The sequence below is a fragment of the Diabrotica virgifera genome, chromosome 2 (genome assembly GCF_917563875.1).
Source record: "Diabrotica virgifera virgifera chromosome 2, PGI_DIABVI_V3a".
Lineage (NCBI taxonomy): Eukaryota > Metazoa > Arthropoda > Insecta > Coleoptera > Chrysomelidae > Diabrotica > Diabrotica virgifera.
The window spans coordinates 1413956-1435356 of NC_065444.1; the positions used below are offsets into that span (position 1 = coordinate 1413956).

The 21401-nt window shown below is 34.2% G+C and overlaps 1 protein-coding gene across 1 annotated transcript in view; it reads right to left on the reverse strand.

Moving 5' to 3' along the window:
- LOC114335428 (protein HIRA homolog) overlaps positions 1-10560 on the reverse strand; it is a 33029-nt gene extending 22469 nt beyond the window's left edge. Inside the window, exons 1-7 of the mRNA XM_028285667.2 lie at positions 10395-10560; positions 10161-10337; positions 8660-8973; positions 6687-6974; positions 4041-4322; positions 2187-2518; positions 1297-1452 (exon numbers count right to left, since the gene is read on the reverse strand). Coding sequence (XP_028141468.1) covers positions 1297-1452; positions 2187-2518; positions 4041-4322; positions 6687-6974; positions 8660-8973; positions 10161-10337; positions 10395-10431 — 1586 coding nt within the window. The 5' untranslated portion in view covers positions 10432-10560. The remainder of the gene's footprint in view (positions 1-1296; positions 1453-2186; positions 2519-4040; positions 4323-6686; positions 6975-8659; positions 8974-10160; positions 10338-10394) is intronic.
- Positions 10561-21401: the final 10841 nt, after the last annotated feature.

The following is a 21401-nucleotide window of genomic DNA, read 5'->3' on the forward strand; positions in this document are numbered from 1 at the left end:
CCCGGCCTACCTGCGTGGAAGTCAGACGTACTACCGCCTGAGCTACCCGAGTACAAAAAATTATTAAAATGGGTTAAATAAATTAATAAGTTAATTAAATAAGTTAATATTAAAATGGTTTAAAATGAGAAATCAACCTCGACGGATGTAATTAGCAATTGCTCCTAAAAAACTGTTGTTTTACAAGTAAATATCAACAATTAATTTTTAATAAAGCTATAACAAAGTTATATCAAAATAAGCTGAATTAGTACAAGGAACTTGAAGATCATCTTTCTTTTTTGAAAAAATAATTTGTTTGTTTGTAAATTGCAATAACTGCAATGCAAAGTTTGTACCTTTAGTTTTTCTTTTTTAAACGAAAACTTGAAGCCATTAGGACAAATTGATAGTGATAGATAAGTAATTACCATATACCAGTGAAGTGACTTACTATCTTTATTAAAGGGTTTATGGTTGAAGTTCTGTTGAATATTCAAATATGGGCAAATGCTTGTTATGCAAGAAAGATGCTGCAGAGAATAAGACTTCTTTCAAGTGTGATGGATGTAAGAGGGCTCTACATATTAAGTGTGCCAGTATAACAGCTACAGAAGTAAAATGTCGTCAATTGGCAGCAGATACTAGGAAATGAAAATATTTTTGTGAGGATTGTGAGGAAGGTTTACTGTTAGTACCAATTTTGAAGTCTATGGTTGAAGATATAAAGACTGAGGTAGAGAAACTTAAGTGTGCCAATGAAAAATAATTACAGGACAGGAAAAAATACTATATAGGCCAATGTTAACATACAGAGCAGAAAACTGGATCTTAAACAGAAAACACCAGAGTAGTGACGGTAGTTATAATAGGTTAGCAATAGAGATGAAATATTTCAGAAGAACGATAGGGACAACGACAAACAGACTAAAAAATGAAGAAATAAGACGTAGGCTTAAAATGACTAGCATGGTTCAGTCATATAACATAAGTGAATAGTAACAGGCAAGTGAAAAGAGTGTAGGAAGCTAATAGGAAAAACAGAAGAGGCAGACCAACAAAAGAGTGGAACAGCAACATGACAGAGATTATGTATGCGTATGTGAATAACCTTGAAATGAAAATTTTTTTTATAGTAAACTTATATCAGCATATTTCAATGGGTTTAACATTGTTTTATTTTAAAAATGTCTTTTAAGTAATAGAAAACTAAGTTTGAATACATTTCAAAACAATAAAACAATAGAAAAACTGTAATTTTGAATCTGTTGTTCCATAAATGACATCTTTTTATAAACATATATTTTGTATACTTACAATGAAGACATGAGGTTCTGTGGCTGTGGCTGTTGATGATTTTGAAGCTGCATCTTTTCCATATCCTGCAATTTTACAGTCTCCACAACGATTTGACTCTTCGTTGGAGACGATTTGCTGAAGGACATTTGTGTAATGGTTCCAACTGTATCCACTCTAAAATATAAAATATGTACATTAAAACATTCATTACAAGAATTTTTGTAAATAGAGCAAAACCAACTATATTTGACATTGAAATTATTTTTTGTGGCAGAAATCAAGACGGACAAATATATGTATAGGTACCGGTTTTTGTAGAGCGGAAAAATATCAGAGTGTCTATCTCTCTATCAGCCTTGCAACATCCAATATTGGACATAGGGCTCTCCTTCGCTCTTCCATGTTTCTCTATTTTGAGCCATGTGCATCCATTTTGAGCCGGCTTGATGTTTTAGGTCATCTACCCATCTCATCAGTGGTCTCCCTCTCTTTCGTTTGTATGTCCATGGTTTCCACTCTGTAATAATTTTATTCCATCTTTCGTCTTTTTGTCTAATAGTATGACCGGCAAATTTCCATTTCAGTTTAACTGTTTGACGAGTAGCATCCTTAATTTTTGTAATATTTCTTACCCAGAAATTCCTTTTTCTTGCTGAGTATTTCGGGAATGTAATAAGAGGTCCCAAATAATATAGGTTGCTACAAAATATTATGCAAGGGAAAATAGCAGGCAAACACAGTGCAGGATGAAAAAGGACCTCATGGTTTTAGAACTTGTTAGATTGGTATAGTATTGATACAAGCATGCTATTTATGGTGGCAGTGGATAAAATTAAGATAGCTATGATGATAACCACCGTTTTAAAAGAACATTTTACATGAAGAAGAAGAAGAATAATAAAACTTACTTATCACTTGAACTGGTGCTAGTATCCTGCACAGCTGTCAGGAGCATAGGTGTGATTCTTCGCTTGCCTGAAGGTAGCCTAGTCTCCAACTGCTTATTCTGTGGAACCAGTATGCTTTGGTTCAACTTCGGCGAGTCAAACTGAATCTCTTTTTGTGGGGTAACGGGTGTTGGGGGATCTTGAACTTCTATCGACATGTTTGATTGATCCTGTTTAATTTTTTCCTTGAGCGCTTCCAACAGTTCAGCGTTTTCGATGATTTGGGACGTACCAAAATTACGATTCCAACTTTTTTGAAATGATTTGTGGTACATTTTTTCATATAATTCATTCTGAAACACAAATTTTTATAATCCTTAGGGAAATAAAAAATCTCCCGATAATACAAATGTAATTTTACTTTACTAAAAGTTGGTTTCACCAACAACAAATAAATCGTTGAATAGTTATTAGTCAAATAAAATTTATTAGTCAATTATATTTTTACTGTATCTCAACACAATTTGGATCATGTAAAGTTAAACTGACGAACTTGTCATTTTATTGGAAGAGTAAATATTTATGTGATAAATAAATAAAATAAGTCTTATTTGACGTTAGTGAAACGCAGGTGTGTCAGTTTTATTGGTCGAATAACTTTATTTATTTATTTATTATTTATTGACGGACCGAAGTCCATTAGTACATGATACAATTAAAATGTCACACAAATTATAAAAACAATTCAAAATAAGATCTAGTACTAGTAGGTACAAAGTTGGTAAATACATAATAAACAACAACAAAAAAATAAAATTACTTGCTCTCATTTAACAATTGAGAGCTAGTCCTATACTATAAAGTAAAAAATTTAAATATCTAAAACATTTTGCAATTGACAAATACAACTTATTTTAGAACAAAGACAATAATAGTAATAGACAAATCAGTCTTGAAATTAGAACATTAAGTTAAATATAAATGTAATTGTGTGGAAAACGCAGTAAAGTTGTTCATAAAGAAATCAATATGCGGAGATAATGTGTAAGAGTGAGGTACAGAATTTATGACCATGAATTAAGTTATATAAGAAGCAAAGATCTTTATGTTGACGACGACTCTGTAATGAGTCAAGTCGAATAATTTGCAGTAAAGACTCGTAGCTTTGACCAGTGAGATGCATCTTATAAGCGTAATAACTTAAGAATTTACACTGAACTTGTTCGATTTTATTAATGTGACAATTATATTGAGGTGACCAAACACATGATGCATAATCTAAATGTGGTCTAACCAAAGAACAATAAAGGAGTTTTAAAGAACGACCAGTCGTAAAGTCATAGCTACATCTTTTAACAAAGCCAAGCATCTTTAATGACTTAGAAACCATGCTATTAATGTGTAGGTTGAAATTCAAGTTAGTGTCAAGAATAACACCCAGATCTATAACTGAGTCAACTAATTGTAACCTAGTGTTCCATATATAGTAAGAGTTATTCTCAAAGTTTCTTAGTCGAGTAAAAGTTATAGCATGGCATTTGTTTGCATTTAAGTCCATACCATTAAGTGAGCACCATTCCACAAGACCATTAAGATCTGATTGCAAATTGTAGCAATCCAAATCAGAGGTAATTATGTGAAATAATTTAAGGTCATCAGCAAATACAAGAAATTGAGTAAAACTGAAACATTTATTTATGTCATTTATAAATAAATTAAAAAGGATAGGTCCTAAGTGGGAGCCTTGAGGTACCCCCGATTTAACTATAATTTCATTAGAGAAATAATTCTTAATACGAACTATTCATTGAATAAACTACTATTCATTGTTGGTGAAACCAGCCATAAGCATAAGTAATAGTAATTCTTTCTTACCTTCTCATCCATAGTCAAGGGTGTTCCAATTTCTGCATGTCCAAACACAATACATGCTACAGAACCATCCCAAGAGCATGCCATCAAATAGAGTCCATTGCTACTCCATGACATATCTAATACACTATTATTAAATAAGTCTTTTATGACCACACGAGGTCTTTTTAATGAAGTTAACCAAACACTGATAGATCTGTCCCTTGATCCAATGGCACAACAACAATATTGAGTGGGTTTAGAGTTGTTCTTTTCTTGTTTTTGGAGAATGTTGGAGTTGAACCTCTGAAAGATAAGTACTCATTAAAATGTTTTACATAAGGCTGCATGATAAAAAAAAGAGGTCTCAGCAACGATAGCTGCAGGGAATAGATCATTATACTTCCTATCATCATTATTAAGATCTAAGCTGCTAAAAAGAAAATCTATATTAAGACTGTATCGGGTGTCCCAATAAGAATGGCTCTCGGCCATATCTCAGGAACTGTTTATAGTACTGCTTTGAGAAAAAAATATTTATAACAAAAGTTGCCTCGGGAAAAGCCTGGAAATTATTTTCATAATTGTAGGTCCACCGCTAGAGGGCGTAATTGAATATCAAAAATTAAAAAATCAAAATTTTACAAAATTTACCTAATGAAAGGGCACTGGAAATCCAATCATCGAATTCTTCATAAAATTCTGCGCATATTTGATTTCACGAGTTTAAGTCTACCTTTGCAAATAAGAGGTGGAGTGAGTGGGAACCTTCTTATGAAAAAATGGCTGTAAGTCCGGTTCTGCTAAATTGAATTTTGCATACTTGGTCTCGTTGAAAACAGCTCTTTTTCGTCAATGTAAGTGTCTTAACACAAACAACACTATAAAATATAACAAAGAAATAAAAGCAACTACTTACTTAGTCTTAGTGACTGCCTAAATGTTCAAATTGTTCCCCATCATTTTCGATGCAAGAATTTACTCTCTCAAGAGTAGATTGAATAGCAACAGATTTAACTGTTTTAGACTTTTATTTATGGGGACGGATTAAAGACCTTGTTTTTGCCGCTAGGCCCACTACTCGAGAAAACATGATCTAGAATCTAGAGAATACGAAACGCCATTCAAAGTATTGCGAAAGCAGAAATTGAGACTGCTGTTCAATCTACTCTTGAAAGAGTAATAAATGCTTGCATCGAAAATGATGGGCAACAATTTGAACATTTAGGTCGTCACTAAGTAAGTAGTTGCTTTTATTTCTTTGTTATATTTTATAGTGTTGTTTGTCTTATTGTTGTTTTAATTAATTATATACGTTTACATCTGGAAAATGTTTCTTTGTTTTTTCCATAGCACACTACTTTTCCTTAACTTGGTTTACCGGTGACTTTAACAGTTGTTCAACATTTACACGTTTCTTAAGATATCTCGAGATAGAAAAAAGGTATCGACACGCGGTTTTCGGTATTATGTTGCTAATTTGGTCCAATTTTGTAATACAGGATTAAAAATGCATACTTGTATTTAATATTCTTCAAAGAAAAATAGATTTCCGAAAATAATTAAATAACGCCTCCTAGCTTGCATATTACTTATTAGGCTATTTCGAAAATAAGACACTTACATTGACGAAAAAGAGCTGTTTTCACGAGACCAAGTATGCCAAATTCGATTTAGCAGAACCAGACTTACAGCATTTTTTCATAAGAAGGTTCCCACTCACCCCCACCTCTTATTTGAAAAGGTAGACTTAAACTTGTGAAATCAAATATGCACAGAATTTTATGAAGAATACGATGATTGGATTTCCAGTGCCCCTTCATTAGGTAAATTTTGTAAAATTTTGATTTTTTAATTTTTGATATTCAATTACGCCCTCTAGCGGTGGACCTACAATTATGGAAATAATTTCCAGGCTTTTCCCGAGGCCATTTTTGTTATAAATATTTTTTTTCTCAAAGCTGTACTATAAACAGTTCCTGAGATATAGCCGAGAGCCATTCTTATTGGGACACCCGGTACATGTCAATTATTCGCCCTGTTATTACATATGGAAGTGAAACATGGACTAACATCAGTGGCAAATAAATAAGCTGCTGGTATTTGAAAAGCAGGTTCTCAGAATGATATTTGGCCTTCAAAGAGACGAATTGACAGAAGAGTGGAGAAGGCACTGAAATGCTGAATTAGTGACTCTGTATGGTACTGAAAACATTGTCAGACATATAAGATGGAAGTGGAACATGGGCTATACATCAGCAGGAAATAAATAAGCTGCTAGTATTTGAAAGGAAGGTTCTCAGAACGATATTTGGCCCTCAAAGTGATGAACTGACAGGAGTAATGCAGAATTGGTGACTCTGTATGGTACTGAAAACATCGTCAGATATATCAAGATAGGCAGGTCATGAGGTGAGATTAGTTAAAGATAGTATTTTCTGAGAGACCCGACGGTAGAAATTCAAGTAGACTGTTCCAAAAAAGATGGAAGGATGATGTTGAAGCCTAGGTAGAAGATAATAGGATTGGGATACAATAATGGAAAATGGAAGGGCAATATAGTAGAAGATGGAGGGCTATAGTGGATGTGGTGAAGACTCATCCAGAGTTGTAAACCCAGTCAAGAAGAAAAGAAGCATGATAAATTAGTTATAAGTAAAATACACATACCACACAAGTGACAGCTTTCCTGTGTCCAACAAAATCTTTATCATGTTTCCACCCCTCTCTTTCTACGATTTGCGCTGTAGGTCCTCCACCATTCATAGCATGGGCTGACACTAAATACTGACCATCAGGAGACCAAGAGAGTCTTAACACGCTAGTTGTGGCTGAACATTCTGTAAATGGTTCTTTAATCACTTCTTGTTGTGTCCAATCTGAAGTTCTCCAAATTCTCAGGGTTTTATCATCAGATTGACTGGCTATGTATTTATCTACTGGATCCCATGTCACACCCTAATTGAAAATAATAGAATGAAAAAAAAGTAGAATACTTTATTAAATATGAAAAAATATATATTGCTGCCCTGGAAGAACATTGTTGTAATTGCAAAATTGTTCAGGTGAGCAAAAAACTGATTTTTAAGTATTTAAAATGATGATTAAATGAAGAGTAATCGTACAGGAGCATCAGTATGACATTTATCCTTAAAACGCTGGCTTTGATTTTCACCCTTATTGGTTCAAATTTCATTATCTTAATCTAATCCCCTATTTTCAACTCTTTCTACAGTTGCATTATTGTTTGTCTTAAAATTTTTCTTTACCATGGAAAAACCTAACACAACATTAAATTTAATTTATAATATTTGGATCAGCAATACTGTTAAGAGCAGTCATGCTGGATAAAGAACAAAAATTAATAGTTCAACTCTTCTTCTTCATGTGTCGATGTGCCAATGTAACAAAAAAAGAGAACTTCTGTTGGAGTGAAAGTAAAGAGAATGATAAACTCCAACAGAAGTAGAAAAAAGAAAACTAATGTATAGCTAATATGACAAAAATGAAAATAATAGCTGCTCATTGGAGAAGCTGATGTGGCAAAATACTAGTTTGCAGTAGTAGTATGTGGGGAAATGAAAAGATGAAAGGATGAGAGTGGGTGAATTGATAACAGAAAGAAGTATGAATAGACAGATGCAAACTGAATGGAGTTAGGCTAGCTAGATATGCAAGAGAACGACTACTTGACACTCAAGGATGGATACAGCCAATTTGCATGCCTGTCAAAGACCAGTAGATTAAAGTAGATAGTGATGATGACTAAGAAAGGAAAATACTAAAATAAGAATAATGTACTGAAAATAGATAAGATGAATAATTGCTAAAGAAGAACAATTGAATAAAAACAAAACAAGGGCGCAAGGAAAAGATCTTACATCACTTTCCCAGGTATCTTACACTGCTGTCAAATATATTAAATCAATAAATATAAATAGGAGGAATAATAATAATAAATGATATACAAAATAAATAAATATTTATTAAATATAACTACTAGACTTTTCCACAATCTACGAGTTAAACAAATGCATATTAAGTGACTCTAAACTAACAAGGGTAATACTTTACAATATTTATGTATAATATATTATTATAACACATGATCGATTATAGAGTGTTGGCTATCAAATTGGCTATAGTAATTTTGTTGATGGTAGCTCGGAAAAATGATGTAGGGGATCTTTTAAACCATTCTCTCAAGTTTCTAAGCCACAACATTCTTTTTCAACCTGGCCCCCTTCTTCCATCCACCTTGCCTTGTATTAATAAGGCAAGGTATTATTATATTATATCTCTCTGGGTGTCGCTGCAGTAGTTCAAGAAAGGTGTAAAATACAGTTAAGATATTAAATGATACATAAAATACTCTTACGTCATTGTTGCACAAAAATCCCAGTCCAAGGTAATCCTGACTATAAAAGGGCGCATATTTCAATAACGACACAACTACCCTCTAGTGGCTTAGCACATAGTAACGTTTGTGTATTAACTGCCCACAGTATTTTAGTCGTTAATGATGCAATAACCAGGAATTCAAAAAATTTGTTGTTACATCATTGTTCTTTTGGGACAGCAATATTAAGATTTGATATAATCTTATAGACAAGATAGGAAAAACAAGGTAAACCAAGACATACCTTAACCAATCCAGTGTGGCTTTTTAAAACAGCAACTTTTTCGGGAAATTTCTGTCCATTCCAAATAATAAGAGTATTATCAACACTGGCTGATGCTAGCCAACCATCATGTGGAGCCCATGCAAGATCCAGAACATCCCCATTATGTGAATTAAGGGTATGTATACATTTCCATGTTTCTACATTAATTTGGCCACTGCCAAAGATGGTTGAACTTCCTTCATTTGTCAATCTCCAAATCATCACCAATTTATCATCAGAGCCAGAGGCTAGGAGATGACCGGAGTTACTCCATCGAACTATATTAACACAGGCTAAAAATGTAAAAAGAATCGTTAGCAATAATTTGAAGCAAATACAAGGACCATTGGCGATATATTTCAAGTTCCATGTATCTGATTTTTTTCTTCAAAATTTGTAGAGAAATTATCTTTCTATGAGTTGAAAAGTGTATTGCATCCTGACTTCATTACCATAACACTCAAATCGCAAACTTTTCAGGAGGCAAAACAAGATAGGTCTGGATCCACAGTGTGGTATTTGACGCCACGTATGAAAAAAAAGTTGATTAATAGCAAGCTGAAAATTTGTTAATAGCTTAAGTGTGTCTAGTAGGACAAACTTTGATATATGGGAATACTGGAACAAGGGAAGTTTTAATTGTGGAACAGGTTAAAAATTTGGAACGGTCAGACCACGAAAACGGCACATTTATTTTGTCTGACAGAACATGCTTAAACTCTCAGAACAGAGATTAAACTCTCATGCAAAAATCAGACTGCTATTTATCACCAAATGGGCGTTTTAATGAGTGGAACATGTAGAAAATGTCAAATGACAGGAATTATGACAGGTGATAAATAGCAGTCTGATTTTTGCATGAGAGTTTAATCTCTGTTCGGACAGTTTAAGTCTGTTCTGTCAGACAAAATAAATGTGCCGTTTTCGTGGTCTGACCGTTAAAAATTTTTAACCTGTTCCACAATTAAAACTGGTCACTTCACCCTTAAAATATGATGAGGGACTATTGCTAAGGCAGCCATATTCTAAATTAGAGGATTAGGGCATATCAACCTACCTTATCATAGGTTATGGCATTAACACGGGGTTTACTTCAGTAATATAACAAATGCGTATCGCATATTAGTACAATATGTAAAAAAGAACCGTACTTATCACTCATCCACAGTCATGCAAGCTGTCTTACTACTGCTAAAAGTGCCAAAACCGAAAATGGTAATAATGACACAGGCACTATGCAGATTCTAAAATAACTAAATTATATGACATTATTCCACAATGAAGGCAACGCCTAAAGGTAGGTGTTAGGCTAAAAACAGATTTTCCATTTTTTAGGGTTATGGCACTATTGAAGTCGGGGTGCGATATATAGTTTCAATGGTACCTATCAATAAAAAATAACTAAGTTTATGTTGTACTTTCATATGAGTGAGGTCCGACAGGCCTCGCTCGTTCGCTGAAGGGTTAACTAAATACTTACCCAAATGATTGTCCATTTGGCAAAGCATCTTTGGTATTTTTGGATTAATTTCTTCATCCTCGCTTAATACAGGTCCTATATTCCATATAACGATCTTTCCTCCAGATCCACCTTGTCCCCCGGTGGCAAACCTACCTCCGTTTGGTTGTATATCAATTGAAAAAATCGGTTGGTCTTCTAAAACAATAAAACCCTTGAATCAGCATTTTTTTAACAAAGTTATAAACAACTTACGGTCATGGTTTACCCATTCTGGTTTAAGGACTATCATGGTTTATAACCTAAAATAATAATAAAGTTCAAATATAAAGAGATAAAATAAATTTTTGTACTAATCCAACATAATATAATTTTTTGTTTAATGTTTGCGGGCAAGCGTAAACATAACCATAAAATAAAAATTCTGACTTCTGACAGATCTGTTCCATGTTTTTTGACATATTTTGACATTTACATATTTTGGTATTTAGGCAATTTTTAATCTGAAGACTTTGAAACTTTCAGTGTATGTTGTGTGGCTTACTTCCTAAGGTAAATAATAAAAAAGTAATACACAATTTTTTTACAAAATCACTATTCTTATTACATTATAATTTTTAAAAGCGAATTTTTTCCAATGAACATAATAAAAAGTAGTGTGTGTGTCTTCACAAAGACGGGATGGCAATAAAAAGTAGTAAAATATTTTTTAATTATTTTTGAACACGTCATATTGTGCTAAAAACTATATTATTTTTATTTTTTTTTATTTATTAATATTACGGGAAAACCCCATTAACAGTTACAATTAACAAATAGTAAAATGTAAGATGTATGCAATAGATTGAGAAAAATATAACTAAAAAACAACAAAAGTAATTCAACCTGCAACAATGTTCAAACAACCAACAATTAACATTACAACCCTAAATTTATAATTAAAGTTTTACACTAAACTAAAGTATTAATTATTATATGAAATTGATTCTATTATGTAAACACTACATATTATATATATTATTGTTTAATGTCCAAGCCTACAAACCACTAAATAATACGGAGAACTCGTACCATATCAGAAGTCTTATGTTTAAAAGAATTGTAATATCCCTGCTACAGAATACTTTTTTCAGTTTGTTGAAAGCATTTCTTGCCTGTCTTATTCTTGCTTTAAGTTCTTCTGCGTATGTAGGTATTATAAATGTTGCAATAGCCAAATGTTAATGACAGTAACAAAATGTTTATATAAACTGTCTAGTGATGGTTTCCTTTTACTTATCTATTTTTCGGTTTGGAAAATTTAACTACGACACTACACTATACTATAGAACAGGACTAGGGTTCGAGAATCTGACAGGCAAATCACATTGAAGATGCCTTCTTAACCTTCTCTGAACTGAACATCTCATTATAGGTTGTTCCATATAAAAGGACAGGGAATACTTAGTATCTCAATACTCCAGTTCCAATTTCTATTCACAGTTTTCCATTGCATTGTAACGGGTAGCTCTTTCAGGACGACAGACTCAGAGACATCGCATTTCAATTCAATGCGATAGCACTAAACAGCGACACACAGTCACCCGTCCATCGTTACTACCGCTCACTGCGGTAACGGTTCCGTTGGAACGCCACGTCAATACTGCGGCGCCTACCTAGGCAAAGTACCACCTCAAACCGGTGCATCTCTGCCATTGAGCTATTCCTAATTCAACACGTCACGAATAATTGAATAACTGATCTTATGATTCTACTTCTCGTCTTAAATACGCTCTCCGTCCACTTCTCCTTCGGTTTCGTCTAGTGGAGTTTGAAGAAGGGATACGCCAACACGGATACTCCTTCGATCAGCTACAGTCGATCGGCTCCCATCGCCAGCTGTGGCATCATATCATTACAGCATAACATTAATAATTAATATTAATATTAATATTTAGATTCATTCATTATGTTTTGGTGTTTGAATAATATATGTGTATATGTGTATATATGTGTGTATATATGTATATATGTATATATATTATATTTGTGTATTTATCGTACTGAGAAAGTCCATACGCTAAATAAATAAAAATAAAATTACAGCATAATACTGCTTTTATCTTATTGAAAGCGCTTCTGGTCATCTCAATGCGTCGTTTTATTTCAAGGCTGCGGTACCATTGTTCATTTAGCTCACATCCTAGGTAGTTGTATCTGGGTAATTTCTCTAAAGTTTTCCTTTAAGGTAGATTGTTTCATCTTCGATCTTGTTCTTATTAACAACCATCATTATTTTTGGTATGTACTCGAAGCCATTCCATATATCATACCTCCCACCATTCTGCGTAGTGCGATCAACCAAAGTTTGCAGTCCTTCTCTTCTACCGCAAGGAGAATTGTATCGTCTGCATATCTGAGATTATTCACTAGTGTTTCGTTAATTGATATGATATGCCTTCATTGAGGCCTTCTAATGCCTTTTTAAATACCTCTTCTGAGCACATATTAAAAAGTAAAGGGGATAGTACACATCCTTGTCGTATTCCTCTTCTTATAGGTACCTCTTTAGATTTTTGTTGGTGTACTCGTACTTTGTTTTTCTGATGTCGGTGTAAATTTATAATGATTCAGTGGCGTACTCAGCATGGTTTCTCCAGGGCCCGGGCCCCGCAGGGTCCCGCTTTAAAGCACTTTTTGCTTCTTTTGTTTCTAATTTGATGGGGACATTTTTAACTACACAAGTATGTACACACTACGAAATGTAACTTTAATAAATTTTAATTTTTGTGTACGTACTTATTAATAAAAACGAAGAATAACTATTCATCAAAAAATCTAAAATGAAAATTTATTAAGAAACACAGGGAACGCTTTTGTAAGGTTCCTTACTCGTTTTACCTGCTTGCCGAAGTCCTTGTTTAAAGACTAACCTCCGGTGCCTGCCTAACGTGCTAACTCAAACACTTTTTTTGAGTATTTTTTATATTAAAGCACGATCCAGGCATAAGTGGTAGGTAAACTACAAACTTGCAGAAATTCGGAAACTGAGATATTCAATGCAAGTTTTATATGGTGGGTCATATAAATAATCCCAATAAAATAGGCTAGATGCTCTATACTCATGTTATACATTGTGAGTTTTTATTGGGCGGGTGGGCCCGCATCACAACTGAAACCAGGGCCCGCTGATCTATCGGTACGCCACTGTAATGATTCTCACCTGCTGATCATCTATTTCTGTGTTCCGTAATACGTTTGCAAGCCTTCTGTGTTGTAATTTTGTCGAAGGCTTTCTCAAAGTCAAGCAGACATAGGAACATGTCACAGTTGATATCGTGTTACTATAGTAAATAATGCCTCTCTAGTGCCAAAGCTTTTTCTATAGCCCAGTTGGTATACTGTTATTCTATCCTCTAGTTTTCTGTAGACACGTTCATGTATAAAAACATATGTATAAAACATATTCCATCAAGCTGATCCTTCTATATTCCTCGATTCCTCGCATTTCAACGATGCGTTGGGTTTTTTAAGTATTGGGATGAACTCAGATATTGAGATATTAGCCATTCTTTCGGAATTTCCCCGGTATAGTAAATTTCATTGAACACATCTTATTTGTTTACTTTTTTAAAGTAAATTGATCTAAATTTAAGATACATATTATCTGAAATGCCTGCCGCTCCCTTTATTCGGATAATAGACGTTTTCCATAGTTAAAAATTGAAAGTTATCCGTTATCTTCGTCTTCTACTCGTATACCATCCGCATAAAGGCAGTAATAACCTAATTGTGTGTCTCATTCAATTAGTTAGGTTGGTATCTTACTGTGCGTGGTACACATATTCCACCCAATGTCTATATAAATTATAATTTTATGTCCCTGGGTGAGATCTAGTGCGCGTCATTGTCGTCAGCATCAATATACCGGAGATTGACACAAAAAAGACACAATAGAAGAATTAAGAGCGACCTAACGCAACCCAAACAAAAACATCAACGTGACGGTCAATAGACACATATTTTAAGTCCTTAGCAACCTGACCAGCAAATTGATGATGGCTTTTATACAAATTTGTTTTCTACAAAATATCTGAGTTAGTTTATTGAACCGTTTGCTTTCAAAACGGGTACTTACTTATGAAATGAAAAACTACAGGTGCATTCACTGACTGTTGTCCTCTTATGCTTAGCTTTAGTCCAGGTATATTACATACCTACCTACATTGTAATTTTTTTATTTTCGTGAAAACACATTCGGTATCACTCACTACATATTTGGTTTTTTCATTGTCCATTCTTCTCTACCATACGTCACTGTGGGCCTTATTACCATTTGTTATATCCTTAACTCTATTTTTCTCGATACATATTTGTATTTCATCAGCGGTCTTAGGTTTCTGATCTTGTTATTTCCCTTTGAAAATCTGGCATTTAATTCCCATTTTTTTTACCTTTCCCTTCTATAATAACCATCATATACCGTAAAATGGACCACTCTCTCGAAATTATATTCCTTTAATTCACTATATTATATACCTAGGAAAGTAAACTGCCCCTCTTCTTTTTGCTCTGTATTTCCGAATATCATAATATATTTACTTTGATTTTTCCTGATTTATTTCTAGATAAAAAAATGTCCCCTTTTCTAATCTTTTTATAACATTTCTTAATTCTTTTCTTGTTATCATTAGAAGAGTAAGATCATCACACATCAGCAAAAGGCCAGTCATTGATGTTCATTGCCGAAAATGAATCCGGTCGTTTTAACTCGGCAATATCTGATTATTATTTCCAGTACTAAATTAAAAAGCACCATGGATAATGGATCAATCTCCTTGTCTGAGACCTCTGTTCACTTCAAATTCATCCAATGAGAATCCTCTCCATACTACTGTGTGCAATTCAGAGACATTCTTAGACACTAACCTAACAAGTTTTGTGGGTATGCCCAAGGAGCTCAGTGCTTCATACATTTTATTCCTTCTTATCTTATGATACGTTTGTTTTAAAAACTATGAATAACGCATGAAGGCTTACCTAATGTTCTAGCAGGTAGTATAGATTTCTTTTAGTGTAAAGAATCTGATCTGTCGCTTATCTATTAACTCTAAAACCGACCTAATATTCACCTAGTTTATCTTCAGCAAATCTGTTGAGTCTCTCTCAGCATCCTGGCCAATACTTGTAATATCCTGGCAGGCATCCTTGAACAAGTATCCAACAGAACAACACCTCTGTAATTTTCACATGCCAATCTGTCTCCATTTTTTGTATATGAAACATAACAAAGCTTTGGTTCTATCTTTCTTTTGGTCCCAAAATCATGTTAAAAGCACTTGGAAGTAGAACAACTGGATGAACATGTTGCCATACTAATAGCGAAATAATACTGAATGGACTGCTTTTAACTATAGAAACGTAAACACCACAGATTATCAGAACTGTTCTGATAATCTGTGTAAACACTGATATGCGGTACGTAATACCACAAGAAAAAATTATGTTAACATAGCTCAAAGACTAAACCATACAAAAACTGCAGAAGTTGGGAGTAGGTAAACCTATAATTACACACCGCTTGAAGGTACACAGATGGTTTTCTAGGAATATTTTATAAAACAAGTTTTACAACAAAATATATTTTCGACGGGGCGAAGGGTTAAAATTACTGCAGCATTTCAGAAGAGGAAAATAATTCAAAGTCAAACAATTACTGGATTAAAGTATTACTTTAGTGATTAACATCTGTGCCATAAAGACTGTGCTTATAACAATAATTTTTATGCAAAATATAATAACACGTCTTACCAAAACAGATTAATTACAATACAAATGTAGCAATAACAGCACTATTAAAGAAGAAGCAGTAAATGTCTACGTTTCTTTAATATTATTGTAGTTTTATGAGTTATGACGCTGACCTTAATCTTGTACTCTCACTCTTAACATTAATAGCTGTACTAATTAATAATACCATTGAATACCATCGGATGTATTATACCAAATAATATAGTACCTACCCTACAGGTAGTACCAGCAAATATATGATTCTAGTAATTTGAGTACCATTATTACCAATTCTGTTCTGCAGCAATAACAGGACCATTAAAGAAAAAGCAGTAAACGTCTACGTTTCTTTAATATTATTGTAGTTTTATGAGTTATGAGTTATAACACTGACCTTAATCTTGTACTCTCACTCGTAACATTAATAGCTGTACTAATTAATAATACCATTGTATGCATTACCAAATAATATAGTACCTACAGGTAGTACCAGCAAATAGTAATTTGAGTACCATTATTACCAATTCCGATTTCAATTACCCTTTATCAACATTTTTTAAAAACGTTAAAAACGTAATAATCGTTTTTTACCGTAGCGAGTCTAGTCTAATTCCACTTGACTAATAGGTACTTCTATAGTACCAGGGGTGGGGAGAAATGACCGGAGAGTGAGTGCCAGGCTGGTACGGCATGACACCATCGGTACCGGCGGCACCAACTTCAACGGAATCCATCGAGAACCATCGTTGCGTTTATTGTTAGCAGTGAAGGACAATTCACAGGAGATGAAGACTGATCGTGAATTGCGGTTGTTGGTACGATGTAGTATTAGGTACTACCAGGGTACGAGGGTACTACAATATTTGAACTGAGCTGGAGTAGTGGAGGAATGAGCAGAACAGAAAGTGTTACATGTCGTTGATTAGAAATGTATTCACGCACGTCAAATGCATGTTCGTAGATATATTATTGGCTTACTTTGTAAAAATCGAAGGTTTCTTCGATATTTCTAGATTTTTTCCAATGTTTATGAAAAGATTCTAGCTATTATTATTGTTTTAGCTGTAAATCAAGTGGATAGTCTCCATTTTAATCTGACAAAGTCCAAGTCCAAACATCTACTTCATATTTTTTAAATTGTTATTGTCTAAATAAAAACAGCTTATATTTCATTTCAGTTCAGAGATGTTCCACCTAGAGATTGCAATTGCTGGATCCAGCGCTTTTTTTACATGCTGGACCCAGCAAACCGTGCGGGATCCAGCAGCGCGGATCCGCAAACATGATAAATTCGAAATAGGTTACTTGATGTCTTCATTAGCCTCTTTATTCAAAGCCGTGAGTCAGCAACTTGCCATTCTATGACGCTAGCAGTAGCTCAGTATGCTGAAAAACTTCTACAGCCTAAAAGTTTGCATCGATAAAGCGTTGATAGACATTGGTTCTGAGATAAATTCTCTCCTGGCGAATAGTCAATAAATCAATGAGTTGATCGCCACTTTTTAACCGGTGAAACTGGCTGTAAAAGCTCTTTGCAGATGAGAGTTGACTTTGATAACGGCCGATACAACCATAAAATTTGCCTTAGACAAACTAAATAGCCAGGACGTTAGCCTTAGTACATACTGATTTATTTGAAGCACTACGCAACAAAATCGTGGAACGTGGAACGGTGCCTCTCTAAAATTACAGGTACATTAGTGGACTTATAAAATCCAAAAAAGTATGGCGAAGGACTAAACAATCCTGGTTATTTCCTCATGCCGAAAAAGAATGCAATTCGACAAGAGATGAAAAATTTGTTGAGTCGTATAAAGAAACAAGTGATTGTGGAACCAGTGCAAGAGGACATAATGGAAGAAGATGGGCCATCTAATCCAGAGCCCGTGAATTTTACTGGAACAAGAACTTAACATTGAATTGAAAGGAAAAGAGAAAACTTTTATAACCAAAAAAATACTGATTCTTAAAAAGATTACGAAAAGATTTTGGAAAAGGAAATGGCCATTTATGAGACTGAAGGAGTGAAAAACGATCATTTGTCCATGGTCTGTGACTATTTAATGATCTTAAAACCGACCAATATAGAGGCCGAAAGGGCTTTCTCGGCAACCAGCTATATGCAGTTCTGTGCGCAGTAGATTAGGCCTATGTTTTTAAAGGTCTCACTTGCAAAAAAACTAAATAATTCATGTTTCTGTTGTTTAGAAATTTAGAATACAGACAAAAAAACATTGAAATCGTGTTTTTATTTTGATTCCACATTTTGCTGGATCCAGCTGGATTCAGGTCAATCTTGCAAAAATCCAGCTGGATTGAAAATGCTGCTGGATTGCAATCCCTAGTTCCAGTTCCACCATCTCTATACGTTCATTTCGGTCTCTCCAGCCGTCTTCAGTAGGGCTACATGGACACCTCTGAATCGAAATGAAATCAAGCTGCCTATTTAAGCAGAATTTCAAAAATAATCGGACTCTGTAGCGGTAGCGACATCTATTAAAGAGAAATGAGAAGTCCCAGATCTAAACAATAAAAAACCTGAAAATTCTATTAGAACCACTTTCTGGCAACATCCTTAATCTCTGCCTTTTACAATTTGTAAGGCAAGGAGACGACGAATAAAGAAGATGAAAGGGAATCTAAAAGAGGGCTACATGAACACTACTGAAGAGGTCCGGAGAGACCGAGACGGACATATATGGATGTTGGAACATCTCTGAACTGAAATGAAACAAGCTGTTTTTAACTTTTTATTTTAATCAAATTTTCAGTACACGGAAGTACACAATTTTTGTTGAAACTTTCCTTAGACGAATAGATGGAATGTGACTGCATATTGTAGAGTAGGGTGCATCGAATAAGGCGAAAAAAAATGTTTTTTTGCGATGGAAAAGTAATACCTCACAAAAGTTGCCCAATCAACTGTTAAGTATTTTGGTAAAATTTTTTCGAAATTGGAAAATATCTTCTGCCCCCCCAAGACAATTAAAAATTTTGAAAAAATGTTAATAGACGAAAAAAAAAAATTTTATTTCGAAACGAAAATGTAATAGCTTACAAAAGTTGCCTAACACACTATTTATATTAGTATTTTAGTAAAATTACGTTGAAATATAAAAATATATTCTGCCCCCCACGGCAACTAAAAATTAGAAAAAATACATTAATACGCGAATTTGTTTTGTAAGGTAAATGTAATACCTTATATAGAACTTGAATAAATAAATTCGGTTTAAATTGGAAAATATTTTCTTGTTTCACAAGGCAATTAAAAATTTTACTTAAGAAAAGTATACTAAAACATTCTTTTTATAACAAGATAGCCTAACTTATCCGTCTCCCTGACGTCACCCAAGTTTTTTAGTACTAAACTAAATATAAAGCAAAGTACAAAATTGGGTATATAAATATTACAAAAAAATATGGTAAAAGCATTCTATTCGAAGATGTCTTCCGATTTATCATTAAAGTGAGGCATAGTTTTTCTGGAATTAAATCGAGTTTTTATAAATCCATCCCTCGAATACGCTCCACAAACTGCTAAAGAAGCTTGTGTCACAAGCTTGACACATCGTTCTACACATTGTTTGTGGCAGTCATATTTCTCAATCTTAATGTTAAAAGGGTCTAAGTTAGGATTTTTAATAAAATCTCGCAGATTGTGACTCGAAAATCTAGAGAATATGGGTGGTTCTGTAAGGTGATATTCTTGTTAGTTAATTAACTCAAAGTAGTCGTTTGGACTGGCCTAATCGAGCTAGAACGAGTTATTTCGCATTGGACGACCTCTGTAATATTTTGCAGTTTTGGTGGAGAAAAAGTTTATGTTAATTGATAGGAGTCACAGTGAAGTGAATTTATTGTGTTGTGCCCCTGCTGGTGATATTTCGGTGAGTGAAATTTAGTTTTACTGCACTTACTGGCACTAAATATAAACATTCACAACACCATATCTGCTAAACAACTTTTTGCTTCTCTTATCAATAATCACAACAAACCTATTATTGGAACAACTAATCAGCTGTCGATAGGCAGCCAGAATTACGATGAGTAATTACTGGTTGCTGAATATAATATACACAAATAGAAGCCAAAAATAAAAGATCATCTCTAGGGTTGCTTTTGACTACGAGGGCACCCTAAATAAAAAAATATGAGTTCACCAACCGAAGATACCACCATAATGACAAACACCTCACAGCCTTCCACTTCGTACACAGCAGCAGTAAAGAAAAATATACCACCGAAAGTATCCTTCCCCAGCAAACAGCAAGCCGTAGTGATGCACTCTGAAGAAGACCTTAAGTTATACGACTACGTCAAATCCATAGGAGACATTATCGGACCAAGAAATATATGCTTCGCCTCAAGGATCTCAAACAGCAGAATATGTATTTATTTAACCAAAACCGACCTAGTTGAGCAGCTTATTTCCACAAACCCTACTATTAACATCGGAAGCCATATCCTGTCAGTAAGAAAATTAGTCACACCAGCAAAACGACTGATCATATCTAATATATGTCCCTCAATACCACATGAAATGTTAGAGACCGCCCTGAAAAATATAAGACTTCAGTTAGTTTCTCCAATATCATTTCTACGAGCTGGTATTCCAGGAGATGAATACAACCATATTTTGTCCTTCCGTAGGCAAGTATATTTTGTGCCACCCCATGATAATCCTGAACTTGAAACATCCCTGATTATTCCATTTGACAATCTTGATCATAGAATATTTTTATCCACAGATAAAATGATTTGCTTCTTATGTAAAAAACCTGGCCACACTGCATCAAATTGCTCCACTCCTGAATCTAATCAATCAGAAAATTCGAACAAAACACCTTCCCCTCCTTCTGATATTTCCCAAGCTGCAAGTCTAAACAAACCACCGGTAGCTCCACAAGACCATAATTCGGAAACTCCCAATGACACGCAAAAAATGGATGTAGATTCAAAAGGTGCAAAGAGACCAAAGTCATCTGACTCGTCAGAAATAGAACAACCAACTAATTCAGAGTTTATCAGACCAGAGCAAGCCACAAAAAAAGCAACTCAACCCAAAAAGAAAGTCAAAAGGGACTCTTCAATTCACGATGACTGCAAAATATCTTTGGAATCCAAGAATGCAATCAGAGACCACTACCAAAAAGATTCCTTTATGTTACCGGTCGATAACTTCATAGCTTTCTTAGAGAATTGTTACGGTAAATCCAGCCCACTGAGTGAAGCACTTCTGTTTACAAAAAATATAGAAAATCTCCTCTCTGATATTTCCAAGATCCACAAATCACTAACAGATAGATCTCTCAAAAATCGACTCACTAGAATTATTAAAAAAATTAAAATGGAACTAGGCTCAAGTAATTCTGACGCAGAAAGCATAATCTCGGTATCCTCACAGGACAATTTCGAAGAAGACCATTTCTCTGAAGGTCCAGCCACATCAGAAATATAAAGTAATCATTTTCAATTTAATCCAATGGAACT